The 22425-nt window shown below is 35.4% G+C and overlaps 1 protein-coding gene across 1 annotated transcript in view; it reads right to left on the bottom strand.

Moving 5' to 3' along the window:
• The window catches only part of LOC140326857 (autism susceptibility gene 2 protein homolog), a 347808-nt gene that overhangs the window by 176437 nt on the left and 148946 nt on the right, over window positions 1–22425 (bottom strand). Inside the window, exon 3 of the mRNA XM_072405875.1 lies at window positions 9649–9750. Within this exon, the coding sequence (XP_072261976.1) occupies window positions 9649–9750 (102 nt within the window). The remainder of the gene's footprint in view (window positions 1–9648; window positions 9751–22425) is intronic.

Here is a 22425-nt window from a genome sequence, read left to right as displayed (position 1 = left end):
AAAAAAGTGTGACTATTTTCACTATATTCATGTTGTTGCCTTTAGTAAACTGTCTAACAGTGAAGTAAACATATCATGAACCTGAGCCATTTCAATTCATGCAACAAAAATGTATAAACAGAGGCAGCATTCAGTAAAAACAGTGAAGCAAATTACAAAATTAGACAATCCAAATATCCCACCGAAAGTTATATTAAAATTTCCACCATTCACTTTAAAGCAGAAATAAACTAAAAAATTGTGACCAAGCAAGTCCTTTGCAATCTTTTATTTACATTCACCTTGTCCCTGTTCCTTCGTAGGCACAGCCATGTTCTATCTTCTCCTCTTCCTTCCTTGTTTTATTCTTTGAACATCCTGGTTGGCCAACTGAGATGACATAACTCCCATATAGGTGTGCAGGGTTTATTCCAGTCCCGGCAGCCACAGGCAAGGCCAGGTTCTGTTTTGACTGATAGAGGATGGTGATCAACAGGTAAGAATGCATATTGCAGAAGAGACATCATCTCTCCCTTTCTGCATTAAAGCCCTGCCTAATCTCAAATTTTATAAGCAGAATTTTAAGTTTAGTTTAATTAGCTTTCCCTGTGACATTTCAATAATCTGTGGTTCAATAATATGTGGTATAAATGGATGCACTGCATAATGTGTTGGTGCCAGAAAAGTAAATGTTTATAAAAAAAATCTTGACTAGGAAAGAGCCAGCCCAATACTGCTCCCGTTACGGATCATTTTAACATGCACTCTTGATGACAACCCCTGCAGATTTCTTTTATCAAATGATCATTTGGATTTACCCACATTTTCAACATGTTTTCTTTATCTAAGCATGTAAAATAAATAAAATATTAGTGAGCATTTACAGATAGCAATATTGCAGTTTCTTCTTTTGAGATACTAAGCGGTTTATGATAGGAACACAGACAACCACATTTGTTTGAATAGCACAATGTTCTTTGTTAACATAAGAAATAATGTAATAAAGTGCATCCCAAGCAATAACACAGCCATTATTCCCTCAAACTGAAATCAGATTTCTGATATTGTATTTGCATTTTTTTTTTAAATCTTTGTGACTAAAATTAGTTATGTGACCGGAGGAAAATACAATTGGAAAATGACTTTTGACAACCAACTTTTGTCTCCACGCATAAAAGGCTCACACGAGTAAAAGAAAAAAGACAAGATTAGTTCTGCTTGCATGCTACAGGTCACTAATCTGCACATTTGCTATTTGCCTTAATCAATATATTGATAGGTATTACATAATGCCTAGGCATTAAAAAAAAAAAAACTACTCTTTAACATCAGGCATTATTCTAGAAGTAGATAGATACAGTACATCAGAAAGCCCCATGACTCCTCTACCCCAGGGATCTTCACAAAACTATAATGAACATCTTTCCTTTGGATCAGGTCCAATCAATGAAGTCTTATTTTACTTTATCTATACTGCTGCCCCATTCTCTGGATACCTATCTTGTATACCTATCTTGTATGAACATTTGACAAATTTTATGTGTTGACATAATAAACATGAATCCAAAAAGGTAGAGGATGAACAGTGTTAGGTACAAGGGAAAGATACATAACAACTGGTATTTTTTAGAAATGTAATCCAAAAAGAGATGAAAATAAAAATCTTTATAGCAAATTGAACTAATAATCTCCTAATGAGGAGATTTTATGTTTGGGCAGATTAAAGTATAGCAGGTTAAAGTATTTTAATCCCTTTTTGGATAGAGTAGAGGGGGATTGAAAATGCTGTCAGTTCCTAATATTGTATATTATTGTATGTCACTTCCTGTCCTGGAAACTTAACAGGAGGTGCGGGGATGTCTTTCCAATATGAGGGAAATCTACTCTTAGACAACTTTGTTCTGGACATTGGAAGATTTTCTTTCTATTCTTCAAAAGTTTGGATTTAACCTTATTTACTTTGGTGACATTGTTGATCTGGACAACTAAAAATTGCAAATCTCCCTAAAAAAGAATGGGCACGAAAAGAAAAACCTGACATTGATTCTAATCTGCTACCACTGTATCCAAATCTAAAAAAAGTTTTGGGTATAGGTATATTTTAGGTTGCATACCAGCTAAACATAACAGATCCATCACCAGCTTTTCACAAACCATTGACAGTTAAAGTAAAAATGTGGTTATATAAGAAGATGTTTCACTTCACTGTTCTTTAAATACAATTTTTAACTTTAGTATCAAATTGTTTTCATATATTTATAGCTGAATTATTCAAGTTATTAAGAACTACAGAAACAGTAGATTTACCTATAATGACTTTAATTTGGTTTGTATGATATGCTAAATAAAACAGATTTTTATAGGTCTAATGTATTACAATCCCCTGGGCTTGTTAATGCCAATGAATAGCTTTTACAAACAATGGCACGAAGGAATGAAGATCCTTGTTGCACAGAAATGTAAATATGTATTACTAGGGAGAAATAGGTGGCACAAGGGCTTTGTTATACATATTTGTCCTGACTTTTGTTTATGCAGGTCTGAGTGAACGAGGGAACAGTGGGTATCATTTCAATTTCTGATGTCAACATCACATTACTTATTTAATTTCATGCCTGGCGAAGCATCGTATAGCTACATGCAGAATCATTTCACTTCATTTGTTATGCTGTGTTTTCTCGGCGATTGGCTTGCCTTCCAACTGACAGCCTTAATTATGACAGGAATTTGATTGCACTGTTGAGGAATTAACATAAAGCAACAAAACATTTAAGGATCCAGACTTACAAAACAAAAATAGGCATCGGAAACCCATCAGCTTCCCTAATGCGAGCAGCCTGCCATCTTTATACAGATGTAACAGAGGCTAGATATGAACACAACATAACTGAATGTCAGCACTGCAAAGCACTGATTGTGCTCTAAAGACTCATCCTTGCCTCCATCCTAGTGATGCTGAATTGTTTTGTCATTAGGCGAAGGTTCCCAGGTTTTTGTGATTCTCTACATCTTCTACAAATATATCAATGTGACCTATGATTATGGGTGCTAGCTATGCAATGCTATTACTTGCTCTGTAAATGTTAAAATGTGTTTAGTAATGAGAGAAGGTGGATTCTATATAAACTTTAGGTGGTACAATGGGTAATCTAAAAATAATGTTGAGACTTATTTAAGCCAAAACTGAAGTGATAGATGGCTTTGTTTTTCATATACAGGTAGTCCCCGGGTTACATACGAGATAGGGACTGTAGGTTTTTGTACATATGTCTGAACAGGTACATTATTTTAATGAATGTAAATAGGACAGATGTTTGTTTCAACATATTATTAGGCAGAGTGGTGACAGTTACTATATAAAAACCACACTGTGAGTTAATCACAAACAAAGCAAAAAAAAAAAAAAAAACTTTATGGAGCCTAGACATTCATTAACTTCTGGAGCAAGCTGTGCTTTGACATGCAAAAAGAAACAACTGAAGAATTTGTCTTGGTCATTAAAGAGTTACAAGATGTTGCAGAAAGTGCTCACCCCCCTAAGATCACCCACAACCTCAGCTGTGTTTAGCAAAAGATTTCTTCTGTAAGTCATGCAAACCGCCCCCTCCCGCCATCGAGAGCCTCCGTCCTGCACAGGAGAAAGCAGGGAAGCCCTGTTTGTATCTTGGAGGCGTCCATATGTCGGATGTCCTTAACATGGGAACTACCTGTACACTGTTTATGGTGCATGTATAGCAAGGCAATGTATGCTTTAGAATCTATAGGATTCCAAGAGTTCAACCAAGACAATGTAACTCCTGTGCATACAAGTATTACATTATTGGTGGTCATCCAGTGGTTTACAAAAGAAGGTTCTAGCCTGGCAGAAGAGATACAGAAAATTGCAACATCAGCAATAAACATGAAGACCCTACAACAATGGAGGACAGCAAACTAAGCAATAAAACTCCATAATGTGCAGATAAGTTTGCTTCAGGAAGGTCACAAAAGCTCAGTTCAGTTATTGTCCCTCAATATTACTCGTTTCCAAGGTAAAAAAAACAAAAACAAATACTCAGACAGTTATAATATAGTGAATAGCAGGCATTGTATTTATGGTAAAGAAATACTCAAGCAAGAATCTTAGATAGGCACAGGAAGGTATGGCTGTGTACTAAGTTCAGAACTACAGAGAAGTTGTTTCATATAGTATAAGTGCTATAGGAACATTTCTTGTGGACAAATCCAGATAAAATTGACCTCCCAGGTTTTTGTTACAAGTACTTATACTCCATATTCCAGGTAACTAATTTCTAATTCAATGTGTAAATTTAGGGTAAAAAAAAAACTTTTTGTAAGTGCTCCTAGTATATGGTTTAATGAATCCTGCAGAGAATGCGCCATGTAACAATTTCTAATTCAATGTGTATATTTAGGGTGAAAAAAAAAAACTTAGTAACTGCTCCTAGTAAATGGTTCAATAAAACCTGCAGAGAATACGCCATGCAACGGACAGAACATATTTTTCAGTTTGCTTAAACCACAAGCTATTGTTAAAGTTGATAAGTAAACCCAAGTGAGTTATATGTATAATTGACTGCAACATCGTATATTACAATGACAGTAATTTGCGAACATCCTGTGAATGTCATCCTCCATGGCAGTACCCAGAGTGCAGCTGATGTATTTTACATAAATCACAAATTTTTCTTGTGATGTTTGAATCAGCCGTCAGGTAAAAGAACCAATTATAATTTCATCATTACTCAGACATCCCATTTTTTGTAACTTTATCCATGGTGCAGGTTTGTCTGAAAACTGGCTTGAATGTATGGCTGAATTAAAATATATCAGCTCTTGTGTTTTATTTGATGAAAACTCAGTATAGCTTGAATATTAATGGGTCCCCATAGTCTGAAAGTTATCTCAGCTTGTTTCCCTGCGTTATATGTTCACATTTGTGAAGTGTCATTCTTTTGCTTGGATCTCATTAGAGTGAAAGAAGAACAAGTCTCTGTCAACATGCCAAGCCTTACTTTCCTACACCTCTATGGTAGTAGCTAATAAGATGAATAGCTGAAATATATTTCTTCCATGAGGAAGAAGCATCTGACAAGCTTAAAAAAAGGATAATCGCTATAGCTCTCAAGCTTTTTTTATTTTTAGACATAGAGCATACTTATTCATTTTATTTCATTGTTAGAGAAACTTGTCTGTACAATATTTTGTGGATATTTATGAACACTTAATATATACGCATTTTAAAATAATGAATGTGCCTTATTCTAATAAGTGTAGCATGTTTTAGATGTCTACATATTGTAGAAGTCTATAATATATGATATATTTTGTTCATTATGAAGCTAAGGCACAATATTAAAGCTCCTGTGTCTTCCGAGAAATGGTTTTCCACATTTGTCCTTCTGAAAGTTCGGTGCTCAGGTTCTTTGTTTCTAAATCCTAAACCCAGAACAATAATGCAGTCCATATAGGTCATAAAAAAGTCTAAAAATATTATATGTTTAATTGATCTAGAAAAGTAATTCAGAAATTCTGAAAGCCAAACATCAGCATAACAGACAGAAGCCAGCAGTGAGAAACCTTCATCTCGGGTTCCTGTTCAATTCTGATATCTGTTGGTTGGTTGTGAAGTGAGTAAAAAGTTATTTTCCTGTCATGATTCAAGCACCTGTGCTCTAGCGCAGTGATTTTCAACCACTGTGCCGCGGCACACTAGTGTGCCATGAGAGATCTTTAGGTGTACCGTGGGAAATTATCTAATTACCATTGTCGAGTGTCTGTGCTGTAGTGACTGGCAGAGTAATGTAATACTCTTCCATGTCAGTGGGTGGCAGTAGGTAACTAGGTAACAGTTTTCTTGTTTATTCTTAGAGACAAAAGAATTAGCTACAGAGTGTCATTTTATAACATTTTTGATTTGTGGTGTGCCGCAGGATTTTTTCAATGTAAAAAAATGTGCCGTGGCTCAAAAAAAGTTGAAAAACACTGCTCTAGCGAACCAATATCTACTTTACCAAACATCCTGACAGGATTAAGGTAACCTGCTGTACAGAAGATGGTGTACCTATACAAAACACCGACCCAAAGAACATTACTTAGAGTAATGCTAGACTAAACTGTCAAGTCGCCTAAAAAAAATGTATATTAGTCGAACAAAAATATTACTACAAAAGTCTGCCCCTCTGAAATGGAACACAGCAATAAATAAGAATTTTATTCTCAATCAACAATGACCCTTTAATTTAGGGATCCAAGCTGAAATCTTGAGGGGTTGTAGATCTAAAATGGCACCAATAATGTTATTGCCACAAAGCAAGGGTAAGAAGGATAATTTGTTGACTTGGAATGTCCAGAAACAGCAAACAAATGTTGGAAACAGTTGAGCTAGCCAATAATATCCTTTGTAGTCAAATTACCTATCACCAATGCACAAGCAAACGTTGACTATTTTTGATTTTAGAGGACACTTAATAACTTTAGTATTGAGACTGGAATTTTTACACCCAGCTAGAGCACAGAATCTTGGAGAGATCCCTCAATTCTGACATATGGGTACTAGACCATATATTTCTCAGGTGAGCACCTAAACACTATCAAATTAAAGAGGCTCATTTTCACTGACTAATAATAAAGGGGGTATTTTGTCACTGGTCATCAATGTAAGAAGGCATTCCACTAATCACCAATCACTTTTCAAGACTGGAGAAGATAGAGTAATGGGCCAACCTGGGTGATCCTCCAAACCTGTAATTGATCTAGTCCAGGATTGAAAACATTTGCCAAATAATAGCAAATGATTTTAGGAAAACTATTCCAGCTTTGCTGGATAACCCAGGTTCAACCACGATAGTCTATCTTATCCATTCTTGGGGAGCTTTAATAAATCAGTGTAAGGTGGCATTTTTTTTCTACCACAAATATAAAAGGGCATTACTGTATTACCACCAATTTGAGGGGACGCATCTACTTTGCCTATGAATGTCTGCCTATGAATGTAGGGAGGATCTATACTGATCGCTTTGCACACTAAACCCCAGATATTTTCTTGATGGCTGAACTCTGCAGGCCATTCTGTACACAATATATACCAGTGAATCGTTTCTGATCATAAATATTTTTATCATTGCATAACAAAAATGATCTCTGGGTTTCAATCATGCTAATCAGTTAATCACACTAAACAATATGTAATTTCCAGTAGACAGATACTTTACTATCCAAAGTGGTGAATTTAACTAATTGTGGATTTGGTTTTAGATATTACCAGCCAATAGGAAAATCTGTGATGAATATTTAGATTGTAAAAGTTCACTTGAAGAAGTAATTCAGCACAAATGTTGCAAAAGTGCATAAAATGAAAAGCAACCAGAAGAAGGTATAGAGCCACTGTCATACAACATTACTACTATATGAGACTGCATTTTAGGTATGGTACTTCTACTTGCAATTGTGCAGGAAATTCCTATATGGTCTTGCCATGGTGTTCCCGTACTCGGAAATAGTGATGGGCACACTCACCTGTTTGGATTGAAATTGCTTTGCAAATATTTTTTGACCTTTTCTAAACAAATAAAATAAAAACAAACGTTATCATGTTTTCTTAATGGTGGGGATACTGCCTACATCATTGTCAGAACCAGTTCTTGACTGATTGCTAATGCACATGCTAGGCAGCGTTCCTATTGGTTGACTGGTCACTGGAACTAGTGTTCAGAAGGAAGATAACAGGGTAAACCATCCAGTATCTGGTTGTTACCTTAGCAAGTACACTGAAATTTGCTGTTTGACAACATGCACAATAATTTGTGAACTGTGTAGAGTCTTTGTGGCCTTTGTCCTAACCATGCGATGGACTCCTACAGCTATTATAAGAGTGCAGCCTCACCTCTCAGATGTGTTTTGTTTTTTTATCTATACTTTTTCACTGTCCGAAGAAAAATGCCAGGCTCAAATGCAAAGGTAGAAGCTGACCTTTCTCTTTCCTCCCCTCAAGGCTAACAACTGACCGACTCTCTGGGTTGCTGGATGGAGGTAGAATGGGCAATTAGCAAAGCCTTTATTTTTCTGTCAAATAATGACTTTTATGCATATACTAAGCTCAGACTTGCTCATTGATTATGGCTTGACTCTCAGGATGGCACTTTTTTGGACCATCTTTTTAAATGTTTGAATCACATCCCAAAGCAATCTGACAAGACCAAAGCTATAATTTCAGAACTTGGAACTGATTCAATATACCAAACAGATTATTAATATTGCGTTGGGAAGCCTCAGCCAAAGAATGTGATTTCATTTGCTTTCTAGACTTTAAGTAAAACTACAGTCTCCCATTAAAAATATTATGTGCTGCATCTGGACCTATATTTTCCCTGGAGACTCCCACAAATACCTGTTGAGCCTGCCAGAGAAATCAACCCATCACATATTCTTGTGGTCATATGGCAATGATGCCGCACTGCTCCGGAATTCAGAGCAGAGTTGCCACTCCCATACAGGCTGTCCCTGCTTGTGCAATAGTGTGATGAAAAACTTTCAAAGGGCAGGGCTATCAGCAATGCCCACACTTTGCCCTGCCAGTGGCTTTTTGTATTGACAACCAAGAGAATTATTGTACACAACCAAGAGAATATAGCTCAGTCAGGTAGGGCAGAGGAAATTTCAGTTCGTTAGATTTGTGCATTTTATAGTAACAGTATTTAGTACTTCTTCAGACTGTAAAACAGAAGTCTTTAGTTATGCTTTAAACCTTTAAATGATTTTAGGGGTACACCTACAGGTCTGTTGCTATAGAACATTCTTCTTCCTGCACACCTTAGACGTCCCCCTGTTCTTTTTCAGGAGCAGTTAACAAAAAATAGCTATATCACAATGGTTTATTAATAATGGTAATAATGGTTCTGGGCCAAGATTTCGTATGGTCTAAAAGCCAATAGGAACCCATGTGGTATACATTAATGAGCTGTAGCCAAATTGCATATACAATACTAAATATGGGTCATTTTTCTTTGTTTTACAATTACTAATATTGAGGTCTAACTCTCCAGATGCCCAACATCCTTCCAAAACAATGCTCTAAGAGCTGCTTGATGAGCAAACACCCAGTTGAATAAAGCAGTTGCACTCAATGCTGCAACAGATGGTGCTGAGCAAGATCCTAATAGAAAAGCAAGAAGTTGCCAGCATGCCTGTGGTATATATGTAATCTGAATAATACAACTTTTTACAAATACACAAGTAAAAACAATATCAAAGGAGTGCTAGTAAGTGCTAGTGCTGGGGTTTCTTCCATGTGTTATATGCTCTTACTCTCCACAGTTAACCATGTGAACCAAGAAAAACTTCTGCACAGCTAAATTCTTCTTAACTGTATGAAAACAAAATCACTAAATTTAGAATTGTAGGTGTAAAACACAAAGAACAATGCAGCTACTGTCTATACCACCTTTTCCAGGCTGGAAAAACTCTATTATGGAATGTGACTGTAATTTTATGTACAAGCAATGCAGAAGTAAAAAACATATACAGCAAAAAAAATTAGTACAGTCAATACAGCGCCAACCCCTGTATCACCTTTAAGTGAGGTATCTTTTATATGAATTAAAGCTATATGATAACTAGTCTAAAACTTTCCAAATATGCTGATTTTATTTGTGAACAAGTTGTACTTACATCACTTAATCGCTCATGCGACGTGCCTCTTTGCGAAGGTTTAGATTCTTTGTTTGGACTTTCATTGTCACTGCCTCTACAGTTGTTCTGCAGTGGTTTCAGCTAAGGGCAGATAAAGAAAAATAATTTGAAGAAAATCATTCCAGATATAAAGACTTAAAAACATTTTTTTCATTTTTGGTATTTAAATTATTATTATTACTTGAGTATAAACCAAAAGTAAAAGACCCATTATAAACAACCTTTTTCCATTTTAAATAAATGTTTTAAAATAACACACCAATGATGCATTTATACACTTTCATTTTATTGCCATTTTTATTGACGACTGTTTTAATGTCAACAGTCATGGGTGCATTTTGTGCTCTATGCTTATATTTGAGTCAATGTAATTATCTCATTTTTTTCACATGTGGGTACTTTAGCTTTCTGTTTACATAGATTTTGAATGCTTTATACATTGTTCATCAGGAAATGTTTTAGCTAAGTCCTTGACCAATAACACTAGCTTTCGAAGAAGATTGTTTAAATTCAGTACTTAACAAAACGTATACAGTGTAATTTATGTAATGTAATGTCTATGTTAGTAGTCTACAGCTTCAAAGCTACTAGAAATTCTTATCAACTACCACTTGCTCAGGTAAAAAATAATCCATCTTACAGTGTCTTTTTCAAAATCTGGAGTTTACTCCGGCCCTTCGGGCATCAAAGTTTTTTTTATTGACCATCGAGGAACACCCCAGGGTGAGTCAGATCCTCTCCTGGGTGGGTATTCCATTTATGCAGGAGTTCAAAATCTCCCAAGTTCAAGGAGGTTTTTCCTGGCTGGCATATTTCGAAATGCAAAATTATATCCCAACCCTACAACCCCTTTGTAACTTGACCAGATCCCCCACTGCATTTGAGAAGCTCATATTGCAGGAGAAAACACATGGAGCAGCCTCAATTTACAACATTCTGTAAGATGAGCTCAGACTGAGTACTCCACACTTTGTCAGGTACTGGGAAAAAGAACTCGGATTTATGATGGAATCAGATAAACTTGAGAAATTCTTCAGCTATTTACACAAATTATCTAGATCAGCCAGAGAATGACACAAAATACTCCACGAATTGCTGGGCATGTGATTACCCACATGAGTCTATGGTACATAAATGGAGCTCTTGCCAACCCATTAAAACACTTTGGCAAAAGAACTGTACAAAAGATTTACGGACACAGATATTTACCCAAACCACACCATGACTTTATTGTCCGAATTCCCTGGTCCCAACAAAGCTATCAAAAGAGGATGTCTTTGTCATTTTATCATAGTTGGCCATAAAATTGTTACTAAACATTGGGGTTCCTCCACTGTACCTACTATGCTGAAATGGATGACTGAAATAGATGATTTTGCATCTATGGAAACACAGAATTTATGGGAAAAGAATCTCAGGATTAAAGGTCCTGGGTTATTTGGGAACTTTTTCAGTCGTCCCCGAATATTCATTTTTGTCTTGGTTAAAAAGTAGATTGGTTTTATGTCACTATTCCACACAATGGGATGTTCATAACAATGTGTTGACACACTGACTGTATTAGAAAGACAATGTATGTTTCCACATATTTGGACACCTCTTGATTGACATACCTATATCAAAATGTATATGTATCTATGTATGTTGCCTGTATGTACATTGGAATAATAATATGATCTTTTCATGTTTTCCTTTGTGACGGGATCCTATGTTATGTGACAATTTATGCGATTGTATAATAATGTGATTAATTTTAATTTCTTAGGAAATTGAATTGCACTCACCCCCAAAACCGATGCCCCCCCATTTACAATTGTTTGTACTTCTTACCCCCCAGTCCTCCTTCGAATGATGGACGACAGGCGCTGTACACACACGCCAGATTCTTGTCCGATATCAGCCCTGAGCCAATTATCGGGCGAGAACCGTTGAACGTGTGTACGTAGCTTTAGAGAATAGGACATGCAGGAATAGTATACAAGTGCAGGGTATTCCTGACGATTGTGGAGCAGACTCCCTATATACCACAGTTATATGCATCTTTGTTCAAGGTGAGATACAGGGGCATCTTCCTGAAGCTGGCTAGCGTTCATCACACTCTGGACGCACGTTCTTGAAACTCTAGATGTCAAGATGTTCTTTGTAAATTTCATTTCTAGGATATTAAAGGGGCCATTATGAGGGAAGTCTGGGGAAAAGGCCTGGTAAACATTGAGTCACTCTTCTACCTGATATATCTTGCAAAACTCACTATTAATCAAAACTACTACTACTAGATAAAACAAGAGGCCAGAACCTATAATGAAGGATTCTCATTTCACTTAATTGTACACAAAGCAGGGACCACATGTTCTTTCCTTCTGTGTCTGCAGCATCTTCACTGTCATCAATGTATCCCTTGTTTGCACCTTGGCGATAGTATCTTCTCAGGGCAGATGCCCAAATAAACCCTGGAGCTAGAGGAGCTAAATTTTCCTAAAGCTCCCAAAATACTGCACTTGCCCAAACAACTTTGGAAACTCCTCTCAAATTTCATTTTTGGATTTCATCATAATATATGTTTCTGGGTTTCCTTTTCCATGGTATAAGCGTGTGTGGCATTCTCTATTTAAAGCATTCTCCAAGCATGTTAAAAGATTTGTCTGTTTTCAATTATATTTTCGATTTGGACACATATACCTGCCATATTCTCACTTATACCCCACCCCTTTGTATTTTTTCATATTTTCAATGTTGCCCTCCAAGCCACATGAAACGACCATGCCCTTGACACTTGGTAATGGCCTGGCTACCCAATAGCTTGCTGTATTATCCACAATTGCTAGAATTTAACAGAGATTCAACACACATAGACTTCAATAGGCTTTAACCTGAAGTTAAAAATTGTTGATCTTTGAACATTTAAACCAAATGAAGCATGAAAAAGCAAATGTAAAAGAAGACAATTAACCAACCAGATTGAACATAATGGCACAGAGGGTAGCATAACACTTAAATTATTGCTAAAATTGTAAGATTTTCAGCATCGTGTGACTTTAATTTTGCATTGATTGCTTAGTACTAAAAAAAAATGAATGCTCAGAAAGTAGAAAATTTGGTATGTGTTTGGTTTTTAGGAGTCAAATCTTGTAGTGAGACTAGAGTAGTACATAGCTATTAGAATGCAATAACCTATTTTTATTGTGTGTTTATTCAATTTTCAAGGCACCAGCTGCTCCTGCAGCCAGCATTCCACAGAGCTCTTCATTGCAGCTGAAGTGTGTGAGAACTCAATGCTGATTAGCTGGCTGACACTCTCTATCTTCTAATTATGGCTAATCCCACAGCAGACTTCTAGTCACTGAGCAACTACTTCTCACTTGACCTACACAGCAGAAAAAAAAATATGTGTCCCCTCAAATCCGCATACTAATCTTGCCATCAGTAAAATCACAGGAGGCCATCTCTGGGTATAATTGTTTAATTCACTGTATTAAAGTAATCCAATAAAAGTTGTGAGCCTTTTATCAGTTCAGTTCCTTCACTTTTCTTCAAGCCTGCCATTTGGTTTATTGTTCCTACCTAAATTACTGACAACAGTGAAGTAAAACGTAAAAAGGTTTAATATATATATATATATATATATATATAGTGAATATACCAAAAACAATAGTGAAGCAAAACAAATTGTGCTGTGTATAAAAAGAGATCATGATAATATCTGCTGTCAGTCTCCATTTTGCACTTCCTAAATAGCAGCTGCAATCTGATTGGAATTACTTCTACTTGCTTTTCGCCCAGGTTTTAGTAAAGGAGTTAATGACTGTATATATTGTCTATATCAAATATTTATAGACAGCTTTGATTATAGAGAAACCTGTCAGTCAACAAACTCTTGCCTAAAAACAAAAATGTATAAAATCGCCTAAATAGATTGACTATGGGTAAAATTGACATCCCAGGCCACATCCCAAAAAAACCTTTACCAGTAAAAAATACAACAATAAATAATCAGGGGCTTTGCAGGCATCAATATTCCTACACAAAATAAAACACAATTCTCCAATAAACTGCATTAAAAAACAGCAGTTTACATATGTGACATCCAATTAATTGCCATACATTTAGCATGATACGTTCCCATTACTCCTCAAAATCTCAACACGTTTCGTGGAATATGACCACTTCTTCAAGTGCATTTTATATTAGGGGAATCATGCATTTCTGAAAAATAGTATATGTAGTGACAAATATCCCAGATATAAAATATCGCTTTATGAAAACTTACAACAGTCAGATGAAGTGAAGTACAAAAACGTATCTGTCCCAAAAACTAAATACCAATATAAAATACTATTTATAATAGCAATAAAACAACAAAAAATTCTTGTTCTATACCCCGGCATTGTCAAAGACTCCATCAAGTAATGGCCCAAACTGAAAAACATGTCAAAAGAAAGTATCAGTGAGCATTAACAGATTAATGGTAGGGATGAGGTGGGAGAACCTGCCCTTAAAACAGGAAGAAACCCTTTTTTGTTCATAGTTAAACAGCTATCAACTAAATCAGTTTCCTAGTTTTACCAAGGTTGGTGTAACAGGTCTTACAAAGGTCTTTAGATAAGGTTATGGGTCAGCACTGCCACCTCCTGCCTCTGCGGCAGTTGTTTAAAAATTGGACATCCAGAATTTTATGTATGGTGATATGATCCATCCTGTTCCCAGCAACAAACCCTATGACATTTACCTAAGCACTGTAATGTAAGCAGTGAACAACAAATGGTAATTTGGTAACCTGTATTTACAAAAATAGAGAATAAATAGGTAAAGAGGCACTTTTTTAAAAATATACTAATGCAATTTTACCAGATCATATTCCCACTTTAAGTAAGAAAAACCAGAATGTAAGAAAACTTTTAAAAAATTCTTGGTGCTGGAGTTAAAAGAATGGTATTATAATATTTTTCTCTTTTCTCTACCCGGTGCTTGAATAGGTGGTAAACTATCACTAGCAATGAATATTGTAAAATTACACATTGACATGACTTCGGCTTGAAACAGCCATGAAATGTGACCAGTTTGCCAAGGAACTGTTTCAGTACATCTGTAAGTTAAAACATACAACAATATCAATTAAACATAATCCTTTTTAAACTGAATGTCCAATCACATTATTAGGAAATTTTTCAGAAACACTGTGTAAGAATAATGATGGTGTCCTCAATATTTAAAAAGCTACAGTTCTATGTAGATCTTGACTTTTTACAGATTTACGAATCTGCTGTCTAGAATATCATGTGGAACTGCAGCAAACTGCACCTGCAATGAGGCAAACAGATGTAATGATATGCAAAGGTCTTATCAGGATACCAGTGTCTGAAAGATGTTTAAAAATAATATAAAAGTACATGTTCAGGTGACAAAACAAGTTTAAAAGCTAGATACATAAAAAAGATGGATATTCTCCAAGGAAAACTGCCTTCTTTACATTCTGATAATTTATTCACTGCTATTCGCCCTCACACATGGATGTCTATATGAATGCTTTGTAGAAATTTTGTTTTTAAATAATATGAGAAAAGTTGGAGTATTCAAAAAAAGTACAAGGAGATAAGTGCCTAATCCACTTACTACTGAAACCAATCAGACTATAACTTATAATATGTGAAAGATATATATAGTTATATTGTTTTTTTTAACATTTATATATATGTATATAATATATATTAAATAGGCAAATGGTAAAAAAAAATGTTGTAAGTAGATTGGAATTCTGATATAAAATTTATAGTTGGAAGAGTGTGACTAGAAATCAGCCTGTAGAGTGAAATCTATATTGTAGAGTATATTACCTTTGACTAGAATATCTCCAAAACAAAAGAGCTGTACAGGCCGAAGGATGGCACAGGAAGTGTGGAAAAATGAAAAAACATCAATGGTTTTGGAGTTCAGAAAGGTTTATTGTTTTTTAAAAAGAAGTCACAGATAACAATGCATTATGTTTGGGGGCTATAAAGCATCCCCTTCATAAGAGTTAAAATAATAAATTTAATAGGGTCTATTTATAAAGCAATAAATCTGACATTTACAAAACATACTCTGGTGGAAGAATCTTCAGGTCTATGTGTTCTCGAAAGCAGTGATTGATTCTCCACCAGAGAATGTTTGGTAAATGTCATATTCACAGCTTTAGAACAAATGTATATGAAAAAGAACACACAGTGATTGAATGATTTACTAGTATTACACAAGACTAAATAAAGGCAAAATGAGTATTTTTTAATAGATCATTGACCAAGCTATCAATACAATCTGACATGTTCAACCTTTGGGCTGGTAACACATATGGTAAAATCAAAATCAAGTAAGAATTTGGGTACTGGGATGAGATTCTGATTGTGCAGCAAATTACACTAAACTTTCTAAAATAAGAGGCATCTATAAAGAATGTAAAGTTCTATAGCTTAGGAATAATAATGGGGTGTCTGAATATCACTCCATTTAGCATTCTGGTTAAAATTACAACACCCCAACAAAACTCAGGAAGTGTCATTCATCTACCCATCCATTTTATCTCAAAATAAAACGTCAGCCAATAATCTGTTATGGTTACTTAAAACGGTATTGAACATTTTAATTTAAATGAAAATCAAAACATGTACATGCCTTAAGCTCACCCAAAAAAAAATTCATCCAATCTGGCTTCTATCCAAGTAATTACAAAAAAGAATCCTACCGCCAATAAAACCCTATATATATAATAAACACAGCAATCATATTCATGTCATCATTTGGCAGAATGGCATTCAAATCATAAAATTCAGTGGTTATCATAAATAATGTTTTTATTTAAGGTCACATCACATTACCAGAACTAGAAAGCAGGTGGCAGTGCAGTTTTTTGTTTTTTTTTACGAAAAACCTACAAAGTATGGTGGTGGCTACATGTTATTATTTGGAGAGGTGTTGACAAAAGGGGATAACCACCTTTTCCACTTCCCCCTTTATTATCCACATTTTTTTGTTAATACATGATGATAATACATTTAATAATTATAAAAAATAATTTTTTATTCTTCTTTTGTATTGTGTTGTTAACAGTATTGTATGCAACTGCGAGAGAAAAAAATATAGTAGCTTTTTAAAATATTCAAGCCCTGTCTCTCTTTGATCTTTCAAGTCAAACAATTTCATTCAAATGTATCAGTCCATTTTGAAAGAGGATTACTAGGTCATATTTATTTTCCTGTCTGTCAGCTGTGCAACAAGAAAAACAATTTATATGCAGCAGAAGGAGCAGAAGACTTTTTAAACTATGATTTAATCTCTGTTGAACTTTAATAGTTTTGTGAATCAGGTGTAAAAGAATCCATTACACTTTAGTTATTGATAGTATCTTAAATTTTCACGCATACTAGGATACATTTAAATGACTGGCTGACTGTGCACAGATATACAGTACGGCATTTTGATGTTGGAGTTCAGTAGAGATATTATACGCAGAGACAATTTATAAAGGCCAGATTTTCTTCATTGTTCTTTCACTGTTCTCAAATTTGACCAGTTGTTGAAATATTATTTTGCATGATATAAAAAAAATCGAACTAATTAAAAGCAATGTTTTCTTTATTAGATGAAACAGAATAACAGGGGAACAAAGGAAGGGTAAGTAAATGTCAACGAGGCTGGGGGGGGTTAATGCAAATTGATTGATTTGGCTTCATGGGAAAATTATAGGTTTACCCTAAAGTGAAACTATAATTCCACAATTAAAAATACTTGGGCAAGATCCACAAACAATATCCCTTCCGCAATAAAAATACTTACTCGCATGTTGGCAGTTTTCTATGCACAGATCACTATAGGATACCAAAATATGCCGGATATCTCAGCATCTCCCAGGACTGCTTGGAATTAATAAACAATATCAAATACAAAATTCCTGCCTGGCCAGAATCAGGATGGCACAAGATCAGAGGTTGGACTAAGTCGTCACCCTTCAAGTCCAAGTTGAGTCCCAAGTCATTGACACCATGTCCTTAGTCAAGTATAAAGTCACCAAAAATTCTTCCAAGTTGAGTCCCAAGTCAAGTTACTTCATTTATCGAGTCGTTTGCAAGTCGTACTTAGTGAGGCTTCTGTAACACCGCTTTCCTTCCCGCCCCCTTCAGCTGTCAGAGGAGAAAGCCGTGGACTTGGAATGCAAGAAAGGTGGGGAGGAAGGCTGTAAAACTTCTTTAACACTGCCTTCCTCCCCGCATTCCTTGCATTCTAAGTCCACTAAGTTCAGCTTTCTCTGCTGACAGCTGAAGGGGACAGGCAGTGAGGCTTCTGTAACACTGCCTTTCTCCCTGCCCCCTACAGCTGTCAGAGGAGAAAGCCGCAGACGTAGAATGCAAGGAAGGCAGGGAGAAAGGCGGTGTTACAGAAGCCTCCCAGCCAGCGTTTATTAGGCGACTTAAGTTAGACTCGAGTCCAAGTTGCACGAATTGAGTTCCAACCTCTGCCTAAGATTGGGAACCCAGGAGAGGAGGAAGTGAAGATGCCAGAGTGATCCATAACAAAGAGTAGACGTGAGTGTAAATACAAAATTGCGATCAGGCAAGCTTATTTTACTGCAGAAGGGACATTTCCGGCTTCTTCCTCAAAATAAAGCACGTGACTGGTTGCAATTTTTTATTTTTAAGGTGTATCTCCAGCAGAAGGTGAAGCCTTCCTGAAGTCTTCAGGCTGATCAGGTGGTGTTAACGGTCCTTGCTTATCGCTTCCTGGATTAAAGGGGTTTTCCTTAACTTATCCTATCTAAATACTTGTTTTAGTCAGAACTCCAGAAACAATTTATACCAAGAAGTCTATTTTTAATGAAATGATATAGCTATTTGTTCAGTGAAACTGTATGTCCTACTCTTTGAATTACCCAGCATTCACAACTTTAGCTTTATAGAATTTTGACACAATAATAGCTGTTGTAGTAATAAGGAAACAAATTGAACAATCTCAAGGTATTTTCTTTAGTTATTTTCTTTTAGGATTGAATGTTCTTATATTCACCCTAAGAAAGGCAACTTAAAACATATACAACATATACAAAGCTATTATTTGCAACTATTGTATGAATGCTTATACACAGCATATATATATATAGCTTTAAAAAACTTTAAAATAAGAGACTAGCATGGACAGTCCTTTGTAAGTAGGACTTATTTTGTTGTATTTTTGTGGCTTCATAAATGTAATCTGATTTTCATCTTAGTCATAATAATTTACATTTGGATGTATTTAACAAACAACACCCAACATTTTCCATTGGCTTAAATTAAAAAGCTTAGATTCACATTTTATTTTATAAAATGTGGTTTGCAGAAGTACATTACAGGGAAAATGGTTGCTTTCCAATGTACCTACATAATGGCTGCAGTGCATTCAAAGCCTCATCTCAACTGTGATGCTTGGTGGAGAAAGTATCAAGGTTGGGGCATACTTGAGACCCTGTCTGGTTTACTATTACAACTGATCAAACAAGCAAAGTACAAAAAATGCTATAGCAAGACAATAAAAGAAAATGCTCAGGCTTAGATGAGGCTTAACTATAAACTTATTCTTAACCATAGGACTGACCATGTGGCTATACCCCCAAAAAAGCTAAGGCAACAATTAAATGTATTTACATTTGAGCATCCCTAGAAAATATGCTTTACACATATAAACCTAATTGCCAGTTTTGTTTCCCTTTTTCTTTAATATGGACATGCCCATACAGCAATATTTGGCATATTACGGGATCTAAAATCTAACATATTACAAAGAGTTCTTCCCCACTGTCTTTGAAATTTCAAGAACGGTTGGAGTTAGCTTTACATTTAGGAGTTAATCTGTGATTTGTGCTTTGCTGTTTTGGTAATTAAGGCCCATAGCTACAATGCTAATTAGAAAGCAATGTTGAAAGCAATGAAAGATACAAATTAAAAACAGTTGTAAATTTTGATCAGCTTATTCTGGCAGAAAATAGCCAAAAGTAGGATCATTTTAAATAGCTGTGGTTTTCTGTTGGAAGTGGATTCTGCTCAGAACCAGTTTACAGTGTTAGTCATATTATGTGGAAACATTAATATTACATATGATGATTGTGTCAATACCTCACAGCTTCTCAGTATTCTGCCAGTTGTCAGATTATCGAAGATCAGCAAGAATCTGAAGCAAAGTCATTTATATGATGGCTGTTGGTCAAATGTACCATAAATATTATCTCCAAGCTCAGAGCAGTGAAATGATAAGATGCTAAGGATTTTCTGCCCTCTGATTTTACAGCCAATAGGATTACCACTAGAAGCTCAGGGATGGAAAAAAAAACCCAGTAAAAGAGAATAGATAAAACAGATGAAGGGACATTATGCTACATTAAATGTGGGCATATTTGGTGTTCTATTTTATAATGACTATATCCATTGTCCATAAGTATATTTTTTGTTATTTGGAAAAGAAAAGCAACAAATTACTAAAAAGCTTACATTTTGGGATAATTTTTTAAGTGCTTTACAGACAAAAAACAATGCAGGTCATGGTAAAATATTAACTTTAGGTATAAAATTCCCCCCCCCCCCATAGTACTCATAGGACCTGCCACCCCCTAGTAAAAACCAAAGAGTAAGAGGACACTGTTTGTCTAGTGATTGGTTTGCAGACTTTAAAAAGATATGAACATTATAAAAGTATTTTATGCTGCCATAGAAGAAGGAACAATTGGGATTTCAAAGGACGTTTACTGGACCAGAGCTCGCAGTACTACCCAAGACAATTATTTTATCTGTTTTTGCTTCTAGAAGCAGCCATTTTTTGTCTCAATGTTATGCAAGGGCATCTTTTATTTTTCAAGCTCCTGTTCGCTGCGTTCTCCAATGTCCTCCATACATGAACTAGATAACTAGAGGAGGGGGCATATACAAGACCAATTACCCTACACAAGAGGAAGGATCTGTAGTGAAGGCCTTTATCCAGATCCTGATTGTTTTAGGCTAATTTATTGCAAATATCTGGAAGAAATACACCAAACACACAAGGATTCAAGTAATAATGAACATACCCTTATATGTAGACAAAATTTGCCTATTCAGAAGATCAGCAGATTCACATCACTAATAATTATATACTAAATAATCAACTGACAAACCTCCAATGTAGGGATTTAAATAATGATAAAAATGAGCAACATGAATGTTACCCAATATAATTCCCGAGAAAAAAAATCCTAACTTCCTTTTTAAAGGTCCTACATGTTTGTAAATGACTGGCTACCTTAAAATGATTTATACCATGCATTTATTTCTACATTTCCAAACTGACTATCTCAGTGTATGCTGCTAACAATCCCAAGTTTTACAAATTATACCATTAAGCAAATCTAAATATATACATGTTTAGCAGAGCAATCAATGTTTGCTCTATGCTTCATTATTTCAATCATCTTGGTAATCCATCTTTTGGATCTTTTTAAGTGACAGCTAGGCTTGGAAGATAGATATTTCAATGTATTCATATACAGTAGTCTGTGAAGCATGTAGATTTATTTTTTATATTGTAATAGTTTATGAAGACAAAACATTTGTTTGTTATTGTTAATTCTGCTCATGTATGAGTGATTGCTCTAAGCCAACAAAGTGTTTACCATGTACATACACATATTTGATAGATATACCCTGTATACTTTAGATATTCAGATCGTTATTCTGTTTTAAAACCCAAAACAGAAGCTTAAAGGGTCATTCCATCTTGAAATTTCTGTGTTGAACCAGCTGAAATTTTACATGTCTTTCTTAGTAAGATCCCTGATCTTAAGTCTGCAAACCCATTGTGACCATTCAGGGGAAATATCACTTTCATGTTATCACTTATATTTTTTATATTATGGAGGTACTAATAGAAAGATGTGCTATATATACAAAGCTCTCTGGTGGATAGAACAGAATTGTGAATTATGACAGGGGATGCTTTTAAGACCTTTTCTACATATAAAAAAAACTTGCCAGACAGCAATGTCTTACAATGGAGGTGGCTACTGTCCCTGTGTAAGGGCACATTGACAAGGCACCGCTATTGTACAAAAAAAAACTGGCGGTAAAGGTAAGTTGTGACATTGTTACATACAAACGCCGGTCCACTGATGATACTAAACTGCTGGCACGCTTGCATTTGGAACTGTCCAACTGGAGAAGCTTTAGAAGTCGAACAATTCTCACTGATACCTTAATGTTTGTTTGTTAAAGCTGCTTACATTTTTGGCTGTTGATTGTACTTCGTACCTTCATATAGGATGTGACACACAGACATTGTAGACATTTCTCTGATCAAAATTTTAGCACCTTGTCCTGACTAATTCTCCATACGCCCCTGAAAACCAGTCCATATACTTGGTATTTTGGACAAATATCTCTGGACAGATGCTGTGTTTTCTTCATGGTTAAAAATTAAAAAAAAACACAATCCAATGCTGATCCCATAGCAATCCAAGATCAGCACTGGACAGCTCCTTAAAGTGCACATGTGCCCACACTACGGACTAAATATAGTTCTAATCACGTGAGACCTGACATTTTTTTACACACTACACTTTTTATAATATTATTATTATTATTATTATTTTTTTAAACCGTCAACACATTTTATACCCTGTTTCCCCGATGATAAGACACTGTCTTATTTTTTTTGGAAGGCCAAAATATGCTCTAGGGCTTATTTTCAGGGGGATGCCTTATTTACCCATGAAGAAGACTACAGTACACA

The sequence above is a fragment of the Pyxicephalus adspersus genome, chromosome 1, assembly GCF_032062135.1.
Source record: "Pyxicephalus adspersus chromosome 1, UCB_Pads_2.0, whole genome shotgun sequence".
Lineage (NCBI taxonomy): Eukaryota > Metazoa > Chordata > Amphibia > Anura > Pyxicephalidae > Pyxicephalus > Pyxicephalus adspersus.
This window is presented reverse-complemented; position numbering and strand designations above follow the sequence as displayed.